General features: G+C 51.9%; 8 protein-coding genes and 1 non-coding gene across 9 annotated transcripts; 5 read left to right on the top strand and 4 right to left on the bottom strand.

Annotated features, from left to right (window-relative positions):
* Positions 1 to 137: 137 nt before the first annotated feature.
* SEPMUDRAFT_160996 (uncharacterized protein) lies at positions 138 to 959 on the bottom strand (the record flags this gene model as incomplete). Its single annotated transcript, XM_016907917.1, has 3 exons — positions 138 to 489; positions 533 to 648; positions 684 to 959. The coding sequence occupies 3 exons, from the start codon at positions 957 to 959 to the stop codon at positions 396 to 398; spliced, it is 486 nt and encodes a 161-aa protein (XP_016765933.1). The 3' UTR covers positions 138 to 395.
* Positions 960 to 3272: 2313 nt separating this feature from the next.
* Positions 3273 to 6155, top strand: SEPMUDRAFT_146750 (uncharacterized protein). Its single transcript, XM_016903838.1, has 3 exons — positions 3273 to 3485; positions 3559 to 4103; positions 4522 to 6155. The coding sequence occupies exons 2-3, from the start codon at positions 3629 to 3631 to the stop codon at positions 5856 to 5858; spliced, it is 1812 nt and encodes a 603-aa protein (XP_016765932.1). The 5' UTR covers positions 3273 to 3485; positions 3559 to 3628; the 3' UTR covers positions 5859 to 6155.
* Positions 6156 to 6365: 210 nt separating this feature from the next.
* SEPMUDRAFT_t3 lies at positions 6366 to 6472 on the bottom strand. Its single transcript has one exon. It is a non-coding gene; the product is annotated as a tRNA-Val (tRNA).
* A 1237-nt stretch (positions 6473 to 7709) lies between these two features.
* SEPMUDRAFT_13828 (uncharacterized protein) lies at positions 7710 to 8714 on the bottom strand (the record flags this gene model as incomplete). The annotated part of the gene is made up of 1 exon (XM_016902873.1): positions 7710 to 8714. A coding segment is annotated over one exon (1005 nt), but the record flags the coding sequence as incomplete, so codon positions are not given.
* Positions 8715 to 9071: 357 nt separating this feature from the next.
* SEPMUDRAFT_153661 (UPF0103-domain-containing protein) lies at positions 9072 to 11336 on the bottom strand (the record flags this gene model as incomplete). The annotated part of the gene is made up of 5 exons (XM_016907518.1): positions 9072 to 9744; positions 9807 to 10636; positions 10700 to 10924; positions 11005 to 11073; positions 11140 to 11336. 4 exons carry the CDS (start codon positions 11331 to 11333, stop codon positions 10114 to 10116), a joined length of 1011 nt encoding a protein of 336 aa, XP_016765929.1. The 3' UTR covers positions 9072 to 9744; positions 9807 to 10113.
* On the top strand, positions 9197 to 9957 carry SEPMUDRAFT_32068 (ATPase, V1/A1 complex, subunit E; the record flags this gene model as incomplete). The annotated part of the gene is made up of 2 exons (XM_016908481.1): positions 9197 to 9744; positions 9807 to 9957. 2 exons carry the CDS (start codon positions 9197 to 9199, stop codon positions 9955 to 9957), a joined length of 699 nt encoding a protein of 232 aa, XP_016765930.1.
* Positions 11337 to 11515: 179 nt separating the features above from the next.
* SEPMUDRAFT_78452 (uncharacterized protein) lies at positions 11516 to 12293 on the top strand. Its single transcript, XM_016910197.1, has 2 exons — positions 11516 to 11828; positions 11895 to 12293. Exons 1-2 carry the CDS (start codon positions 11579 to 11581, stop codon positions 12254 to 12256), a joined length of 612 nt encoding a protein of 203 aa, XP_016765928.1. The 5' UTR covers positions 11516 to 11578; the 3' UTR covers positions 12257 to 12293.
* A 310-nt stretch (positions 12294 to 12603) lies between these two features.
* Positions 12604 to 16772, top strand: SEPMUDRAFT_146748 (uncharacterized protein). Its single transcript, XM_016903837.1, has 2 exons — positions 12604 to 16056; positions 16111 to 16772. The coding sequence occupies exons 1-2, from the start codon at positions 12736 to 12738 to the stop codon at positions 16420 to 16422; spliced, it is 3633 nt and encodes a 1210-aa protein (XP_016765927.1). The 5' UTR covers positions 12604 to 12735; the 3' UTR covers positions 16423 to 16772.
* A 1180-nt stretch (positions 16773 to 17952) lies between these two features.
* On the top strand, positions 17953 to 19971 carry SEPMUDRAFT_146747 (mitochondrial dicarboxylate transporter). The gene is made up of 4 exons (XM_016903836.1): positions 17953 to 18248; positions 18458 to 19155; positions 19305 to 19410; positions 19461 to 19971. The coding sequence occupies exons 2-4, from the start codon at positions 18567 to 18569 to the stop codon at positions 19789 to 19791; spliced, it is 1026 nt and encodes a 341-aa protein (XP_016765926.1). The 5' UTR covers positions 17953 to 18248; positions 18458 to 18566; the 3' UTR covers positions 19792 to 19971.
* The last annotated feature ends 322 nt before the right edge of the window (positions 19972 to 20293 follow it).

The following is a 20293-nucleotide window of genomic DNA, read 5'->3' as shown; positions in this document are numbered from 1 at the left end:
TTGCTTACTCTGGCCAATGAATGACCCTGTGAGAACGACGGCCGCTAGTGGAAGTCAACGTCACAAACATTTAGGCACCGTCTACTCTGTCGATAGTTGTGTCGATAGTAAGTATGTCGATAGTAAGTATGTCGATAGTTTCCGGTCACTATTGCTAGCGCTATTGACACCTGTCTACTCAGCTATCGACCAAAAATGGACGATAGTTATATGTCGATAGTAAGACGCTCGTATACCCTCGTAAATCGTCGCCGTCGCTGCCTACGCACCATATCCGGTTAGTAAACGTACGGATATAGTCCACTATCGCAAATGGTCCTCCTAGAGGCACATTTTGCGCTCCGTACACGTCAATTAGGTTCCGCGGCGGCGGCACTGTCTAGTGATATGCTGTTTTAATGCGCCCTTGTATATTCCCAATACCCGGGATACCATCCCGCACACTCCCAATCAATAAGGGCGACCACTTTGGCATCACGAACGAGAATTCTTTTGGACACCGAGATCTCCATGCGTAAAGCAGATTTTGTACTGGCGTTGGTGTACCTGCAGGACCTTCGCACCAAACGAACCTTGCACGTACTCTAGCGCAATGCCATCGCGTACACAATCATGGAACGCAGCAATGTCGTCGAAAGGTCCAAATCGCTTGACCGAGCCGACGCGGATGTCGCGACATGCACCGCCGTCCGTGAAATTCGTTGTGGGCAAGGAGCCTCCAGCTTTCGGAGCTGCTTGATAAACGCTACAATCTCGTCGACAATGGCCTGTTTCTGATTGCATGTATAGTTCCGCCAGCAAACTTGCAGGGGACCGCATCCCGAGAAGAATCCCATTTCGAGTGCTAGTTGATGGTGGGATCGATGCACTCGGCATAGCCGAGGGATGAGAATATCAGTGTTCGCGGCGACGTAGCGAAGTCCCTCCAGCTCGGGCTCCTCGCAATTCCACTTGATCATACGATGGGGAGAGACGCGAGCGCCAACGAGGCCTACAGGGCCGAAACATTTGCCGCCGAGCCACAGCCGGAGTGCAAGCATGTTACGTTGTTAGATTTTCATCGCAGGCATACTACCTCGGAGAGGACGGGAGGTAGATGGTAGGCAGGAGACAAAATAGCGCTACCTGATGTTTCGACAGTACATCTGAATTGAGGGCAACGGTCCCTCTGGTTTTGACGACGACGAGGATGCCCCTGTGTACGGCGGGGACGTCCGATGTCCTTTATTCATTCGCAATTGGACATGTGGCTTGTCGTGTGCTCGATCAAGAGCATGCTGGGAGACAAAGGCAACGCCTGTCAAACCCCGGTGCCGACGGGGAGGGCGGTAGTAGTAGGTTGAGGTGCAGCGGGGCCATGATCATATCATTAAATGAGGCCGCTTCGATGGTATCCATTGAGGTGATACATGTAACGGAAAGGTACATATGTACCTACAGGTAAGGTACTCTTTCTCTCGGGGTCGCCATGAGGTAGGAGGGAGAGGTACAGGTAAGGTTAGTACAAGGAAGGCAGTGTGGAGAAAGTTTTTCGGAGAGGCCGAGAAAAACAGCACAGGCTGCACAGCCACGAAAGAAGCTTTCCGAGCAAAGCTGGACGCCCTCACACTGACCTTAAGAGGCTTAGCCGGGGTCCTGGTTTCACGTAACCGTATCGGGATTTTCTCAGATACCTCCTTGTAAGTTGTAATAAAGTGCATAGGCGAATCATATTGTCGGGTTGCTATATATACCATGATTAGCAGAAGCAAGATGGAGGAATGCAAAGTTGTTGCGATTGCGCATTTGCGATGATACCTGATTTATTCTCCGTCCGCAGATACATGTAGCTGTAGAGTCCTAGAAGGTACTACTGCTCCCGTGAGTGTGTGTCTCTGGGTCGGCGCCGGAATAAGTATAAAGTACCTACATGTAGCCCAGCACATGTGCGCCCGTGGTCGCCCTATCCGTGAATCCTAGAATCCTACAGTACCATAATAATAATATCCTCCATTCACTGGCGACTCTACAATATCGGGACCGGGATCATGACTGGACACCGATGCACGCGGAGACCTCTCTTCACCGGTGCTCGGATGCAGGTCTCATATTCATTGTGTGCTGTGTGGAGTACACATGCCTATTAGAGTATGTAGCAGAACAGGAGATGGAGGCACTACCTCCTAGGACACTATCACATTCATGCTGCAGGAAGGCTGGACATTGTGATTGGAATGGAATGCCGTGGTGTTGGCAAACGCGTGCCGCCGACCAGTCAATTGTCGACCTTTCGCGAGAGTGTGCGGTGGAAGGATTCGCTGTTTCCCACGAAGGAGTCACAGGGCAGTCAGTTCGCGTAAATCGGAGGGTGCACCGACAGCATGGACGTCTCTAAGAGGGAAGGCGCGATCCCAAACTTAGATTCGCTGGCAGGGGCGGCAGGGGCAGGGCAGGGCAGGGAAGGCAGGTAAAGGCAGGCTCCCCACCGGTCTCAGCGGTCTGCGCCTCGTCTCTCCCGCACGCCCTTATAGGCTTATTCATCAATCATGCACTCTGCACTTTGTGACATTCGGCGCCGGTGAGAGTTTTCTCTGGTCAGACCGAGCAGAGGGTACGGACTGTACAGTATGGTATGCTATCACAGCTATGGTGCTTCTGCGCTTTGTTGCGATGGATGTACGGGCGAGACATCAGAGTGACCAGTTACATTACTTCTCCTTCCCGTCCCAGTCCCAGTGCCAGTCCCAGTTCCAGATCCACCTGAAGGATGTGCATGTTCCCGCTCTCACCGTCTGGCGGCCTCACACGCGATGGCCGATGAGAATGATGATGAGAATGATGATGATGATGATGATGACAGGCTGCAGGGGCTCGGGCGGTAGAGGGAAGCCCTCTGTAAGGCTATGCATCCTCCATCCAGAGCACCAGGACCACCAGTCCACCACCACTGCGAGAGGTACGGAGATACCGCTGACCTCCTAGGAGGTACTTTACCTTGCCTGACCTTACCTTACCTTAGGTACCTCTAGGAGGTAGTTCTACTGCCCGCCATGGCTTATAAGGCAGACCAGGATTCGGCACGGGCGACGCCGGGCGTGGCTCGTGCTGCGCATCCTTCAGGCATCCTGCTCTAGGCACCATGCCAGCATCCTAATCTTATAATTATACATAGCCCTCTGGCTTCGCCTCCCAATAATAACACCTTCGTTCTAATGCATATCGTACTTGCGTCTAAATCCAGCTCTGGTATTCTTGTGTCTGCACGGTCTGTTGGACATTCTGCTCGTACAACCACCACAACAATAACAACAGCAGCAACAACAACAACAACAACAACAACAACACCTGCAATTCCAACTCACTACAACACATTGTCCCTTCCCAGTTGCTGCAACCAAGAATATCCGCCTTGATCTGCTTGCGCCAACACCAACACCAACGCCAACACAAAGTGTACTGCCTGACATTCCAGTTGCGAGTTCGCATTGATCATCCGTACCTTATATGTAGGTGTTGCTTATTGTGCCTGCCGCGGCTGAAAAAAAAACAGATTGTTCCCCAGGGCTGACCAAATACCAGTCAATCTTCACCCAGTCGCAACAACGTCGACACAAAACTCCACTAGTTGATGTTGGCTCCAGTATAGACCATGGCGTCCTACGCAGACTACTCTGCACAGACCATGGCATCGGACGACTTCACACTGTACCCAGATGCAGAGAGCTGGAATCCCGAACAGTCCTATCTTCCTACATCTACCTATGCAGACCAGCCTTACCTGAGCGCAACTACCTTTGACTCCTCCTTCCAGGCCCCTCAGCAGTATAGCGATTGCACCTTCGAACAGACGCCTCAGCACGCCAAGGAACCATTCCACTCGCCTGCCCACTCGACTTCACACTCGTTCGATTACCAGAACCCGCCTCGGTTCTCTACCACATCAGACTCGGGACACAGCACCATATCATCCGCAATGGGATCGCCATCAGCACAAATGCAGCCCAGCGAATGGAACCACCACCTGAACCTCTTTCCCGACATTGTGCAGCACAACGACAACGGCGTCTTTGCAGCAACTACCTTTGAATACGACAGCATTCCGGTGACCGATAAGGGTTGTGTTGGTGAGTCGTCGAGCATTTCTTCTTCCCAGCAGCTGCAGTCTACTGTGTTATCCGATGCTCCTCTGTTCTCCACCTCTACTGCCGAAGTCCAACATGTGGCCCGGGATCATTTTCGGTCGCCAACCACGCCAGCCTCAGCCACGTCACCCGGTAGCGCGATCGAATATAAAAAGTGCAGCAGCAATGCCACTACAGCATCAACCACACCACGTTGCGCAAATGGACGTCGTTTTTCTCACACACCATCATCATCTCATTTCTTTTCTCAATCCAGCGGTTATTTCGTACCGCCTCTCGAGTCTTCTTGTCCGTTCTCTCCTACTTCATGTCGCATTTCCTGTTCTTCTCTTCTCTTCTCTCTCTCTCTCTCGCTTGCAACGATGACCGTGCGAGTGCATGAGCTAACCAAGTGAATTAGATCCCTCGCTGATCCAGCCCTTCTCGCCATCTCATATTGGCCCTTCCTTCCCATCATCCGTGCTTCCTGTGCAATCGCCTTTGCCCATGACATATCACAGCATGTCCCCGGTACCATCGCGAACGTCGTTGCATGATGATCGATCGGCATCAATAAAGCCACAATCTCCATATCAGACGTGGCAGCAGCCATCTCCACAACAGCAGCAGCCCAGTGGGAGAAGACCTTCCATTTCCTCTGTACACTCGAGACATAGCCAGAACTCGCATTCATCAGAAGACTCGAACAAGGGTCCGTGCCCTATCGCGACCTGTGGCAGACATGTCAAGGATCTCAAGGCGCACATGCTCACTCACCAGCACGAGCGCCCTGAGAAGTGCCCAATTCCGACTTGCGAATATCATATCAAAGGTTTCGCTCGCAAATATGACAAGAACCGACATACCTTGACCCACTACAAAGGTACCATGGTGTGCGGGTTTTGTCCTGGAAGCGGGAGCTCAGCAGAGAAGAGCTTCAATCGAGCGGACGTGTTCAAGAGACATCTCACAACGATACACGGTGTTGAGCAGACGCCACCAAATTCACGGAAGAAGAGCCCGATAGTGGGCAGCAAGAAGGCCATTGGGATCGAGGCATCCGGCATGTGCTCGACCTGCGGTAACACTTTTGCGAATGCCCAGGACTTTTACGAGCATTTGGACGACTGTGTACTTCGTGTGGTACAGCAGGCGGAGCCGAGCGAAGCGAACAACGAGAAGCTGTTGACTGAAATCTCGCAAGATAGGGAGTGTCGGGAGACTTTGGAGAAGCATCATCTTCCCACCGAGGTCGATCTCACTCTATCGACCAACTACGACCAAGCAGAGGATATGGAGGATGACTGCGAGGAGGAGGATGCGAATGACGGCACATATGGCAAGCGCAGGACCGGCAAGCGTGTTGGCAAGAATGGTGGCATTGTCAAACCAGGCCAGAAGAGAGGTCTGACATTGTCGAAGAATGGTGTTGCTCTCGCTGGTCAAATGATCGGGAAAGGATCGAAGCGGAGGAAGAACTACCCTCTATCATGGGGCGCCGCCCCCGACAAGATGAAGATGAAGAAGCGTGTTCTATGTGTATTTGAAGGCCCCAGAAGGCTATGGAAGGACGACATGATGCTCGATGCCGAGCACGAAGTGCGAATTCCGCTGAATGCAGACGATGCTCGAGGTCCGTACGTCACCGACCTGGATGTCTTGACGTTACGGAGAGCAGAAGGCGTCTTGAATGCCACCGAGGAAGAAAAGGGTCCCTGGCCGGATGAGGAAGAGCTCCAACGTCTGATGGAGTCTTGAACGTGTTTTTGATGATGTCGATGATGTCGCGAAATGGGAAGTGTGTATTTGTACGCTTGTGTGTGTGTATGTGTGTGTGATGAAGGATCCGCATGATACCAATCTCCCAACCTGCGGGATGATGAATTTACGACAGCGCAAAGAGATATCCAGCTCAGAAAACTATGAGTACTACATGTAGTAGATTCTTTTTTTCAAACAGAGAACCTATAGAGCAGAGAAGAAGAAGAAGAAGAAGAAGAAGAAGTGCAGGACACTGGAAGAGGAAAAGAAATTGTTATCATCATTTCTCTCGATCCAAAAAAAAATATCAAAAAAAGTCAAACAAAGCTCCCTTCACCAACTGTTTCTTTTCCTTCCTTTCAACCTCGCATCGAATCCAGCCAATTTTTCCTTTCCAGTCAATCTTCCCTTCGTGATGCCATCCATCCATCCACCAAAAACCAGAAAATCTTGCCAGGTACCTTACCAAAACGCACAAAAGGAAGACTCGCAAAAACAAAACAAAGGTTTCGGCGAGGATCGAACTCGCGACCTTTTCGGCTCTACTTCCCAGACATGGATGTCTTTTGCGAATGTAAACGAAACGTGATGGGCCACTACACTACGAAACCATTGCTTCCCCGGACTGAGAAATTGAATATAAAGGTTAGATTTGGGAGGCTAGACGATCGACCTGTCTTTTCGCGGGATAGTACGGTGTCTAGGTATGCTACTTACAGGTACTTACTCTAAATGTATGCGGATTTAGAAGGGTTGGAGAGTCAGGTAAAGAGTTACCTACTATAGGTGCCTAGGTAAGGTAGATAGGTAGGTCTTTGTGCACAAGCAAGCAAGCAAGCAAGCGTACTAGACAATTATGGCGGTGTTATTGCCTGGCGTGAAATATCGTGCTCTCGAAGGTATGTCTTACACACAGTCTTTGCTGGCTCGCTATGCGCGCATCTTGAGGGGGGGCGTTGTTGTAGCAAAATTAGGAGGTAGGAGGGATAAACATAATACATGGGTCGACAGAGGAGGACAGTTCTTCTATACTTGCCCTTGCAGCTAGCCCGGTAGGGTAGAGGTATTTTCAACGGCTCTAGAAAGTGTAAGCTTCATGGTCATGTAGGCTACTGTGGAAATTGATCAGACACAGGTGGATCATTCACGTTCATGAATAAGTAAACATTTGGGATATTGGTCTTCATAGTTACAGGAGTAGTACTAAGTTCAAGGGAGGAGTAAGAGACTGTTAGATTTCCAATCTAGGCATGATCATCATGTCGTACTGTTCGTACCATTCGCACCACGTCTATCGTGTGTAGAGTCATGCGTCTCTTCGTCATTCTTCTGCTTGGAATTCCACCATGTGCGCTTCAGGAGGTCCTGAAATAGTGCACTTCCATGATAACTACTTTTCCGCCGAGGTCGGTGGGATGTAGCTGGCGCCGTGTTTGACCGTGATAGTGCTGGCGACACCTCTACAGCCGTCTCCGACTCATCCATGGCGAGTAGGTTGGATCCTTTCCCCGTGCTTGATCGCCGATTACTTCTGTGTTGTCCGCTACCTAGAGCTCCCTGTGGTGCAGTCCTCGCTGAATCAGGTCTGCGGTTCAAGGTAGCATAGTCGTCATCTGTATCCAAAGATTCCCATATAGCCCTAACATCTTTCAATGTGGCAGCGCGATGTCTGCGCCTAGACGTGTGCACGTGACTATGGCCAGGAGAATGGTTGATGGAGGCATGCCTCTTCTGCGCTGACCTTCGCATGAGTGGCGACCGTTCATCTGCCTCCTGATCCGAGCCCAGCTCGTCCTCCGAGTGTACAGAAGCGGAGTCACTGGACTCGGTGTCAGGGTCGCCCACAAAGCCCATGCCAGGTGCAATAAGAGTTTGAGGTATCTCGGCCTTGTTGACAATATGATGCTCTCCGTCTTCGTCGTCATCTTGCAGACGCCAGCTCAGGGCAAGCACTCCGGCCAGTAGAAGAACCGTACCAAGCGCGATGAGACCAGCAGAGAGCGGTGGTAAGCGATCCATCTGTTGGAAATATATAAGGCCATCCAAAATAGCCACTATATTGTAGATGCAGAACACAAACGGGTAGAGCACGCTCGTCGAGATGAGCTTCAGACCCAGGTGGAGGTAGTAAAGTTGTGACAATGACAGGAACAGAAAAGCGAGTAGAAGAAGCCAGGGCTCGAATGTCTTGAACTGGTTCTCTTTGTGCGTGAGACTTCGAACAACCAGTTCTACAGCACTCTTTGCCAACAGCAGAGCATGTGCAGAGAGCACACCTGATACCAAGCCAAATGCCATGCCATTGACCAGAGATATGCGAGCAGTCTCTCTCCTGTGCCCCGGCAGGTATCGTAGACAGAAAGTCATGACTAGAACAGCGGCAACAAAGACAAGAGACAGGATGAACCAGACCAGGAAGCTGGGCTTTGCCAGTAGTACCAGCAGCTGCTGGAGGGTATGGCTCGGTTCAGGCATGGCAGAGAAGTAACTGATCAAGACGGCTCCTGCGGCAACCAGCACGGTGCCATATACAGTTCTCCACGTCCAAGGCTCTTTCAGCAGCAAGCTAGCCAATATGCTGTTGAAGACCAAGCCTGAAGCTTGTAGCGTGCTCAACAGTGGCAGCGGTAACGCTACGATTTGTATGGTAGATCCGATTATATTGGCGACCAAGAAGAGAAGCATCCCAATCTGCCATCGCCGCCGTTTGAAGGGTGGGCGGCGGTCCGACTCATCAATCTTCTCGTCCTCGAGCATATGCGACTTGCGCTGCAGCGTGAGACCGACCGACTGGACGCATGTGGACGCCAGACCGACGATGACGCCCATGGCGAGAGCAGCACTGGGATCCATGGTGAAGTCGCTGTAGCGCGTCGCGACCGAGGGAGCAGTGGGAGGGTGTTGATGTTGGCCAGGAGTCCAGAAGTCCAGGGTGTGCTTTTGTGTCACCGCATGTTTGTCGCGTGCTGGCGGGCTCGCGAGTCGGACGCGAGGAATGGATTGCAAGTCGTCGACGAGAGAGCGACGACCGAGCACACGAAGGAGGGACCTGTCGTATAACCTGTCGGATGACCTCCAGCTAGCGGTCAAGGTGAGGCGTAGACCTGCATCTTGTGACGCGAGGCAAGAAGGGAAGCTCGCAGAGCCTCAACTTGCGCTTGGACACAGCTAGCTCCGCCATTCGAGACCATCACCACCACAACGACACTACTACCTACTGCGACACCTACAACGCCCGACTCGTCTGCTCTGCCCGCCGAATCCGCGACAACAATTCACCGCGCATCTACCGAGCGAGCTACACACCCTCAATTGCTTCCTCCCACACAGTCATCATGTCGCAGATACACGCAATGTCCGACGACCAAGTCAGCAACGAGCTGCGCAAGATGACAGCGTTCATCCGGCAGGAAGCGCTCGAGAAAGCCCGAGAAATCCACCTCAAAGCCGATGAAGAGTTCAGCATCGAAAAGTCCAAACTTGTGCGCTCCGAAACCTCGCGCATCGACAGCGAGTACCAAAAGAAATTCACACAAGCAGGCATGAGCCAGCAAATCACCAAGTCCACTCTTGCGAACAAGACGCGTCTCCGCATCTTGAGTGCCAGACAGGAGCTGCTGGATCAGTTGTTTGAGGATGCTCATAAGAAATTGGGAGAGAATGCGACCAAGGATAAGGGGAAATATGAAAAGGTGCTCAAGGATTTGATTTTGGAGGGGCTCTATGCGCTGGTGAACGAGAAGAAGGTCACGTTGAGGTGTAGGAAGAAGGATGATGATGTGGTGAAGAAGGCGGCGGAGAAGGCCAAGGAAGAGTTTAAGAAGAGTATGAAGAATGACGTTGAGATCAGTGTGGATGATAAGGAACGTGTGCCTGAAAACTCGTGAGTTTTGACATTCCCTTCCTCTATCTTGGTTGGTCCTTGTGAAACTAATATGTGAACAGTGCGGGAGGTGTCATCATCCTCAACAGTACCGGCAAGATTGATATCAACAACACCTTCGAGGAGCGATTGCATCTATTAGAGACTGACGGTCTGCCTGCTGTGAGAGCCACGCTGTTTGGCGAGAACAAGAACCGCAAGTTCAAGGACTAGAGTTGTGCTTATCCATGTTCAGCCTGGCAATGAAGAGCACGTGTAATAAAATTGACATATACTGTTGTGGTTTCAATGAGTACTCGTCACTATGGTCATTCCTTCTACGTGGAGTCGTTCATCATGTTGAGCATAGCCCAAATTGCTGCCATCGTCTCAGATCACAGCAAAAGCGCTGGCGTAGCTGACACTACTATCGCTGACCCTGATGACCAGACTGCTACGATCGTATTGCACGAACTTGAACGCGCCGATGCCCTCTTTACCGCCCGATTTTCTCACCTCCTCTACCGCGGCCATGATCACTCCAATCGGATGTCTGCCACAGACAGTATTACCCGTATCCTCGAGGGCGTGCAACCACCGCTCGTGACTACCACTCTCGCACGCTTCCATGCATTCAAAATCGACAGCCTTGATTGATTCATGAATTGCAGGACTTGTGGGAACTGGTCCCGAGGACTTGAGATCAACAGCTGAGCCTGTCGACGGCTTGTAATACGTATAACGGAACCGAGAGCCCCAATGAGCAAAGTCGGAAGATATTACAAAGGCGTTGGTTGGATCTGCGAGATGTTCTGCCAGTATGCGACCCAGGGAGCGCTCTGTTGACTGCGAAGTATTGCCAACCATGATGGGCACAAGAGGAGGAAACTCTGTGGGATCATCGCCAAATGTCCTGGCTTTGGGGTCAGCTGGTTCTGGAAGTATAAGACGGACAGGCTGTCTGGAAATGCCTTACTTGGAGAGCATTTTGTAGATGTAAGGCAGGTGCATTTCCAGGCTGTGCTCGTCTTCGTCCACGGATTGGCTCATCCATTGGAACTGTCCGCTAGCGTGTAGCTTCGCTGTCGTGTCCTTATCAACGACGAGATTGCCGAGTGGTGTTGCATAGTGGGTGCACCGCGAGAGTGCGGCCTTTGTGAGATGGTAGTGGTGTGATGGGCCAAGGAGAAAGATCCTCTTGCTACTTAAATCAGTGCCCATGACCCATACGATTTGTAGTTTTGAAGGAGAACCGATGACTTGAGGCGAGGAAAGACGCACGCTTTGGAGACATCCCAAGCCTGATAAGCCCACGCTGCTGCTGGCCCCGAGTACGAATAACCAGCATGTCTGCGCACGAGTTCAGCAGTCTTGCTCTAGACCGGTACCAACCTTTTCTCAAGTGTCTATACATACGGCGCAATGATCACGCGTGCGCCTGGAACGGGCAGTTCGGAATAGGTTTGGCCTGCGGACTGAGGGCCGATACAGGAGACTGGCGGTTTAACAGCTGACAGCCAGCCTTCCAATTGTCCGTCAAGTTGAGACTTGGAGCTTGAATACCATGACCCGGCATGACTGGCGTGTCGGACGGTTTGGTTGTTGGACATGATGCCTGTATTGAAAGATATGATCCCGAAGTGTAGCGGGGTCGTGGTATTGCTGGTGAGGAGCAGCCAAGAGGCACGGATGATCTCATGAAGAGCGAAGCTCACGCGTCGACTTTCGCGTCTTCCCTTTGTAGAACACCAATCTATATTCAACCTACCTCCTACGCTCTTGATACCATCGCAAACATCATCCTCTCCATAATTGCACGATATTTCACCCAAACATACAGTGCAACGTCAGCGACATGGCACTAAAACGCAAAAGATCGTCGCCAGCCTTCTCCTCGCCAGCATCAGACGCGAGCGACGCGAGCGACGCGACACCACAATCATGTCCTCCTCTATCCTTCTTCTATCACGCCTCCAAGCCAGTAGACGTGCTACTCCACAAGCCAACATGGTCCTGGCCAACATATGACGACTCGCCCGCGCATCTCAACAGCCGTACGCGCAAAAGACATCGCGACAATAGACCCGAGGAGGCACAGGTTCGAGGTATGTCCTTCTGATCGAGTGCAGTCATGAACATGAGCACTCTCGCTGACATGTGCCGATGAGCAGAAAACACCATCAATCGATTGTTTGCAGCACAAAGGCAACATCCTCATGCCGAGCCTGTGCTATCTCAAGCCGTGACGCCAGTCCCTTCGACTCATCCGCAAAGAAGCACTTTACACTCTTTTTGGAAGCTACCTAAGGCGACTGTTCCCATGTTGATGGACGAGGGCAACGTCCAGACTGAACCAAGCCATGCGCGATGCGAGGATTGCGATAGGAGGATACAAGTTGAGGATGCTATGGACCTGGATGATAGTATCGTGGGACAAGAATCGCGATGTCAGACATGTCTACGGCAAGTTTGCGATATGTGTGCGGTACTGGGGGTTCGAAGAGTGTGTCTACAGTGTGCCAGTGCCCATTAGAATCACAAATTTATGGGATGATATGATTACTTGCCACGATGATATCGAATATTCCAATTGTGCAAACACAAATGCTTGAGCATAAGGCACCAAAGAATCCGAGCGGCTGATGTATGGTGTCGTCCTCATAAAAGTCTCGCTCTCTGCAGCAAAATCACTTGTACCTACCAGTTAGTAGGTAGTCAGGTACGGTATTTGGCCGAATTTACCTGTAGCTGTTATGCTTTCGCCATGCATAATTTTCGACATGGGTATGGGTACACCCACTAGCCCGGTGGTTAGTGCAAAGCCTTTTAGTTTCTATGATTGACTGCCCGATTTGGTCCTCATAGTGACGGCAGTGACAGCCGCAACAGTAGCAGCAGCAGCATCAGAAGCAGCAGCAGCAGCAAAAGCAGTAGCGATGCTGGCGACTCCTCGCAGGAAGCTTCTACGGAGAGACACTAGCGATCCGACATAAAAACTTCACGGTGGTCACCATGGGCCAACGAGATGCGACATCCATCATGAAGGCACACAGCGTCTTCCTACGCCTGGTGCTGCCGCCCTACACCATCCACTTCAAGTCGGCGGGCTACATGAAGGATGTCACGCTGGAAATGCTCGACAAGAAGGTGTGCAAGGAGATACTCCGGCGCAGCGCTAAGGATCCTGCTGTCCGCGAAGCCATCGGCCTCGACGCCAAATTCTGGGAGGACTTCTGCACGCTGCTCAAGGCCGCCATTCCCAGTCTGGAGAGGCGGAGCTTCACCATCTGGGACCCCAGCAGCGTCGACTACGAGAGCACAAGCGGCGCGCTCATTGCCTCGCACCACCCCGGTCTGTGGAAGGATCTCGAACGATTGAACGATCTGGTCTCCATCAGTCGGAACGTGCTGACGGTGGGCGACCGAGCCCAGGACCTCGCAGCCTCGTTCAGCATCGATGCTGAGGTGTTCAGACTGGTCAATTGCTGCGTGAGAGTCACGGCAAGAGGTTACGACGGCGACGCTGACACGGGCGACGAGGAGAAGTGGCAATGGATTGTCAATGGATACAAGAAGCTTCTGATAACGAGCCTACAGTTCTTGAACAATTTGGTGGCACAAAATGAGAGACGGAAGCTTATGCTGTGGGTTTCTCTGTTCGACAATACCACGGAGTCCGTACTGGCCCCGGAGGACGTACCCGAAACCTCTTCGGCCAGCTTGACAGACGTGCCTTCCAACCCAACTTCCAAACCTCCTCACCCGCTGAGCAGCGAAGACTTTCTTATTGCATATGGCACGAACGGAGTGGAGGAGGTGTCCACTGAGGGTGCTGAACCACTATGGGACAATACTCCATTCTCCGACTATCCTTTGCCAAAGGAAGCCCTAGAAGGCAGAGAGAAGCTGGAGAGGAAGGAGCGTTTCGACGGCAATGGCTATGCATTGTTCGTCAAACGATTGAAGGACATACAGATTGAAGACTACCAACTGGAACGCAAGCGCGGTCCAAATTATGGCGAGGCGCATCTGGAATTTCCGCGAAGATGGGCTGAGCTCAATGACGATGATCACGAGTACTGGCAAGGTCTCTTTGACGATGCCATGGCAAAGTACCGACAGGACCTGGCTGTTTACGAGGCAAAAATGATTGCGGTGACAGAAACTCAACCTGTTCTTCGAAGTGATGTGCCTGTCGCAGAACAGACGAGGCAGGTCGAACGTAAGATCGCAATGCTGGAGGAGCAGTTGGCGGAAAAGTACAAGTCGGAGAATGCTGACATTGCACCATTAGAGCCGCCTATCTATGGTCAGGATGGTCATCTAACCTTCGATAACGAGAGCCTGCAGTCTCGACCCGTGGTCGCCGACGACATGCGTATGCTGTTCACTGCAGAAGCTGGCACGAAGATATTAGAATCGGGCAAGTCAGAGTTGATGAAGAGATTGGAAGGTTATGACGCTGGTCCGAATCCTGATCTCATATCTCCTATGTCCCCACAGAGTGGGCCAATTGATCCTGTATCTTCTACGGATCTCGCTACAAACCCGCTGCGCCAAGCGACAGATGCGCAACTCGACTTGCAGCGAGCGTCGCGCTCTCCAAGCGCTGTCGGCTCTCATGTGGCAGAGGAGCATTCTAGAGATAATGGCCCTGCAGAGGATGCGTTTGATGGAAGTGTAGACGAGGAATGTGATGAGAATGGAGAGGAGGAAGAAAGCCAAGAAGAGGCGGAGGAAGAAGAGGAAGAAGATTATCCTGGATCGACGGAAGACGGTCGAGGTCTTCTTACTGATGTTCCCCTCATTCTGGGCCCTTCGGAGATCGAAGTGCTTCCAATGCTCATCATGAGCGGTATTGTTCCACCCACTAGCCTTCCTCCAGCTTTGAGCAATGACGAGCGAAATGCGCTGATGAACATGCACACTGTTCGCACGCACCTTCTGCTGTCGCAGAGCAACGGTCGTAACCTTTTACGGGAGCTCCTCATCTTTGTTGCAGCATGGGACCTTCGCGAAGAGGAATTATATTTCAAGTTCATGGTGAAGATCATGGAAGCCATCTTGAAGAATGGCTTGATGCCTTATGCATATCACGCCTTTCGAGACCGTTCGCGGTCGAAAGATATTATCAGTCCGGCTCAGGCAGTGATCATGAAGCTGTTGACATGCATCTTCCGCGCACGGGGCGACGCAGCCAAACATGCGGTGGCCACCAATGCACAGAATAAGACAAATCAGGCGACCGGGCACACGCTCACACACGCTGTGGTGCCATCCCACGCCAGGAACAACGGATCGGCGCCACCCAACATGCCATCCAGAGTCGACCTACACATTCTGAATTTCATATTCACCGAATTCCGCCAACACATTATCCCACAAACGTGTGCCCTCATATTTTTGCAGGGACAGATACATGCGGGGCGAGCTAGTCCAGAAGACTTTCCACTCAACTTATGGGACATGGAACGCATGTACGAGGGTGTCTATCAATATCTCGAGTTCTTTGCTGTGCTCACCGAGGAAGGCGTATGGAAGGGCATCCTTGGCGAGTGGGAGATGGCGAGTGAGCTCGTGACGCTGCTGAGAGAGCTCGAAGGTGGCATACCCAAGATGGGGTCCGTCGTTCCACAGGTTCCTCGACGTGTTTCGAGCCACCCTCCTCAAAGAGCCATGTCCGTCGATGCAGGCACCATGCATCACAGTTCAAGGATGGCATCTCAGTCGGCACAAGGACATTACGCTCCACCGGGCTCTCCCGCACCAGCACCTACCCTCGCACACCCTCCCACCCAGGCGCCAGTCGCAGTCGAGAGGCCATTCGACGTAGCTTCTCAGGATACGACATTGCCACCCTTACCTCTACATCCTCCTATAAATGGTGCCGGTCCAGCCTTCGAGCCTGAGACACCAATGGCTTATCCCGAAGACAATCTGCCCTCCATGGCGCAAGAATTGCAGCATGACCAGGATGAGCCTAGCGACTTCGAGTGGCGCAACCTCAAGAAGCTTACGGTTCTAGTACTTTCGTCGCTAATATGGAAGAACAGAACAGTGCAAGACCAAGTTCGCCGGTATGGTGGGCTGGAAGCTTTGGTGGGCTGTTGTAGAGCTGATGAGCACAATCCGTACATCAGAGAACATGCTATCATGTGTCTCAGATTTGCCGTGGAAGGCTGCGAAGAAAATTCGAGGGTCATCAAGCAAATGGCTGCATCTCAGGCGCCCAAGCCTGTCGAAGGCGGCCAGGTCACTCTCCCGAATAAGACAGAGGCGCCCAGCGAGATACCTAGCGAGATACCCAGCGAGATCCTCGACACATCAGGCTATGTGAGTCGCACTGCTTGATCCACGACAATGCGCATTCACTGACGGGTTGCACAGGAGTCTTTTATGGACAACAAAGGACAAGTTGGACTGCGGCGCAAAGAGGCCACGAGTCATCCTGCTGCTCATGGCCCTCCAGCTGCGTCTTCTAGCAACTCAGGCATGTCCAGTGCGGGTGTACAGAAACCACGTTTGAGTAATACCAAGCTCACTGCTGAGAGGGCGGCTGAGCTGATGAGTAGTGCCTTGAGTAGCCTACCTCTGGGTGATCGAATGGTAACTGACAAGCAGAAGGCGGAAGCACTTGCCAAGCTGGATCGGGCGTTTGAAAGCACTGAGCGTGTGCTTGGTAGAGGGAGGAGAAGCTAGAGCACCAGCATCCTGTGCAAGAGATGTATGGTTAGAAGAGCAGGAGTGTTATGGCAAGGTCAGGCAATGGCCGTGTCAAGAATTGCAGACATCGTGAGATATACGAGCAGGTCAGCTGGCAATTGCGACGACGCGAAGCTACGACAGTATACCAACAACAGCCAGTGGCGATAGGCACTATGTAATAGCGCCAACAGGTGAATGAAATGTAGATGAAGCGTTGCTGCGTCTAGAATTCCGTCCCGATATAGGACATTGTCATTCACTAGTAGGAGGTAGTTCTAGCGTCGTTTGTGGGACCCATGGCGGGCGTGTGCGGGGCAACGAGAGTTCCCAGTTCCCAGAGTTAATTCGTTGTGCGGAAAGATGGCAAGACCAGCCCCACCACCTCCCAGCATGCCATGCGAGCTCCGAGAGCTCGGATAGAAGTAGGTAGACTGGTAGACTAGCAGCACGTTCGAACTACTGTACCTCAACCTCTAGCGGCGTCATGGTCGAGACCACCCGTGGCAACAGCCGAACAGTAATAGGAGCAAGGAGGGACCTCCTAGTCCCAATGCGTTCGCGTGTTAACAGTTACCAGGTACATGTACCGTTCCGGATCAGCGCGGACTTGCTCTACGGATAGGTGGATGGGATGGAAATGGGCATCTCCTCACTCTCTCCCGCTAGTCCCATTCCAGTATGGTACATGTATCCAAGTCAAACGACAAGTCATCCCTTCTGGGGTGGACAACGGACAACAATTCCGCGCTCGGGTCTCTTCCTCTCTCTGTGTGCAGTGTCTGTGATGATCACGGGTTAGGTAGTAGGCTTAATCAGACGCTTACGTTGGCCAACAACACCGGGAAACAACAACAACAACACCTCATCTCATCACATACACACGAAAGGGAAACCCTTGGGGATTCCCAACAAGAGATCGAGAGTCGAGAGTATCAGGTAATAAGTCACGTTACAGTTACACTGCTGCTTGGTCACCAGTACTTCTTTCTATTCGTAGCTCACCCTCTCTGTCTGTCTGTCTGTCTGTCTCTGTCTGACTGAGCGTGTCGGTTGTGAATTCAAACTCCCCCGCTAAAAGATACATGGTTACATTCACTACGCGGTCGAATGGCAAATGATTATTCTTTCCTATTTACCGTGTTACGGTGTTTCCAACTACTTGGAGGTACACTACAGTATTACTACTGACGATAATCACATGATTGTGTTCTGTTAGTCCCTGATTTAGTGTGCTGTTCTACCATTTGCTGGCTTGTTTGCTGGCGGGCTAGGTGGATGAGGAGGTGTTGGAGAAGGAGGAGCAGGAGGAGGGTTCGCTGCTGCGTGATGCGCATGCCATGCGATGCGAAAGAGCTCTCGCTCTCTATAGGTTGTTGTAGCTACCTACCTAGCTTGCTTGCTTGCTTGCTCGTCTGATACCTTGCTCCTCATCTCGTGCTTCTCCTCCTCTCTCATCCTCATCATTCTCCCTCGGCTTGTCCTGTCCTGTCCTGTCCTGTCTGCATACTACTTGTACCCGGGCGACTGAACGAACGCTTACTGCCAATCTACCTACCTACCTACCTACCTACCTACCTACCTTATCCTTTCCTCTTGCAGCGTGACATATTGCCTGTTCTGGGCTCTGTGGTTCTCTTGTACCTCGCCGTCCCGCTCATACAGTTAGTTCCTCAGCTGCGGAAGACGGAATCGGTTGCGGTGTGGCTGGGTGCATTGAAAGGGAAACAAGAAACCTGGTCGAGTGTGTTATTGGGGACCTGCTTTGCAGGTATTATTGCTCGGCTTTGCAGTCAGGCAGTTGGCTTCGCTGGCTCTCAAATGTAAGTCTCGCGGGTACAATCGGAACATTATTCAAAACATAGTCATGCGTCGGCCCGGTGTCGCTTGTGATGCGTTGCGGCATTATCGAATGTCCGACGATGGTCTCGGTCGCGATGAATAACTTAAAAAAGATATCATCGTTTATATATTATCGTCGCTCGCGAGACACTGGAGCTGTGGATCTTTGACTGATCTCAACGATATATAGAGCTTCGGGACCTCGACCACACTCCGAACACCAATTGGCTGCGATCAGTCTTCTTCATCCGGGACGCTCTAGTTGACAGCAGGAGCATACCACACATCAACACAGTTATATGGCGACGGTCATCGAAGCAGCGCGACGAAGGGCCGATGGTGCCTTGACGGCAGCCAAAGGCGCCGTGGAAGACGCTCCAGCAGCAATGGCGAAAGCTTCAGAGAATCCACAAAAAGCAAAGCAGGACTTTCTGCACTCGCCGATCATGCGCGCGGCGCTTCCTTTCGTCAATGGTGGTGCAGCCGGCATGGCTGCCACAACATGCATCCAGCCCATCGATATGATCAAAGTCCGACTACAACTCGCAGGCGAGGGAGTCAAGACTGGTCCGAAACCAACACCACTCAGCGTCACCAGAGAAATCATCGCCGCCGGAAAAGTCATGGACCTTTATACCGGACTGTCGGCGGGTCTCCTACGACAGGCTGTCTACACAACCGCTCGTCTTGGATTCTTTGACATATTTATGAAGTCACTCTCGGCACGAGCACAAGCGCAAGGCAATTCGATCGGATTCAAGGAACGTGCTGTGGCGGGGTTGGGTGCTGGTGGTATTGCAGCTTTCCTTGGGAATCCGGCAGATCTGGCTCTCATCCGTATGCAATCTGATGGACTGAAACCCAAGGCTGAAAGAGCAAATTACAGAGGTATGTTGTTGGCAAATCGAAAGGATACCCAGTTCACGACTACTACCCACTGAGCTCGACTGTGGCCAAGGCGACAAGGTCAAAACTCCAATGAGAAGGGTTCGCATCTTCAGAGATTCTTGCTGACGTTGGAATCGTGACTTCTGTAGGCGTTGGTGATGCTCTGGTGCGCATCGCAAAGCAAGAGGGCGTGAGTCGGTTGTGGGCTGGTGCTTCTCCGACAGTGGTGCGAGCGATGGCTCTCAACTTTGGACAGTAAGATTGCCAGAATCCAGACACTCGCATCATCTTGCTGATTCTTCCAGACTCGCGTTCTTCTCAGAAGCCAAGGCACGGTTCAAGGATAGCTCAATGGGTCCACGAACCCAGACGCTAGCTGCCTCTGCCGTTGCTGGCTTCTTTGCATCGTTCTTCAGCTTGCCGTTCGACTTCATTAAGACGAGACTACAGAAGCAGTCGAAGGGACCTGATGGAAAGCTCCCGTATAAGGGCTTCGTCGACTGCTTCCAGAAGGTGATTCGGGAGGAGGGACCTCTACGCTTCTATCGCGGGTTCTCGACTTACTACGTGCGTATCGCGCCGCATGCGATGGTTACGCTCATTGTCGCCGACTACCTCAACTTCATTACCAAGTGAGAGTGGCGTGAATGGAGCATCGAACCGGCAAATGACTTGAGTGGCGAGAATATATCTGAATAAAGTATCAGAGGGCGTTTTCCTGCGCGCATGCAAACAGCATCCATCTAATGTGAATTATAGAAGTGCCTTTTGGGGCAAATGCGCCAGATGGTTTGCTGATGCAAATTGCTTTGTCCTGGGTAAGTTGTGACTAGTCTGTTCAGTCACCGTTGTTGTTGCTGCTACTATGGACACTTCAAGATCCTACCTTAGAAATTAAAATTGTGTGCCCCTCTCTCGGCTGAAGATCGGAAAGCTACTTAGGTAAGCCCAATTCTCCGCGACGCGTTCTGACGCGTCTCCTACCTCCTACAGGTACTCTTCAATTGCCTTACTACCTCCAACTTCACAGGAGAATACCACCACCACCACCACCACCATCACCGCCATGTCCGCACGAGCTCGTCACTCAACGGCTGCGCCTGGCTCGTCGGCACAGGCGCGAGCAGCCGGTCCTGCA

This window comes from Sphaerulina musiva (genome assembly GCF_000320565.1).
Source record: "Sphaerulina musiva SO2202 unplaced genomic scaffold SEPMUscaffold_1, whole genome shotgun sequence".
In the NCBI taxonomy this organism is placed as follows: Eukaryota; Fungi; Ascomycota; class Dothideomycetes; order Mycosphaerellales; family Mycosphaerellaceae; genus Sphaerulina; species Sphaerulina musiva.
Note: the sequence above shows the minus strand (reverse complement) of the source record. Positions and strands in the feature narration are given on the sequence as shown.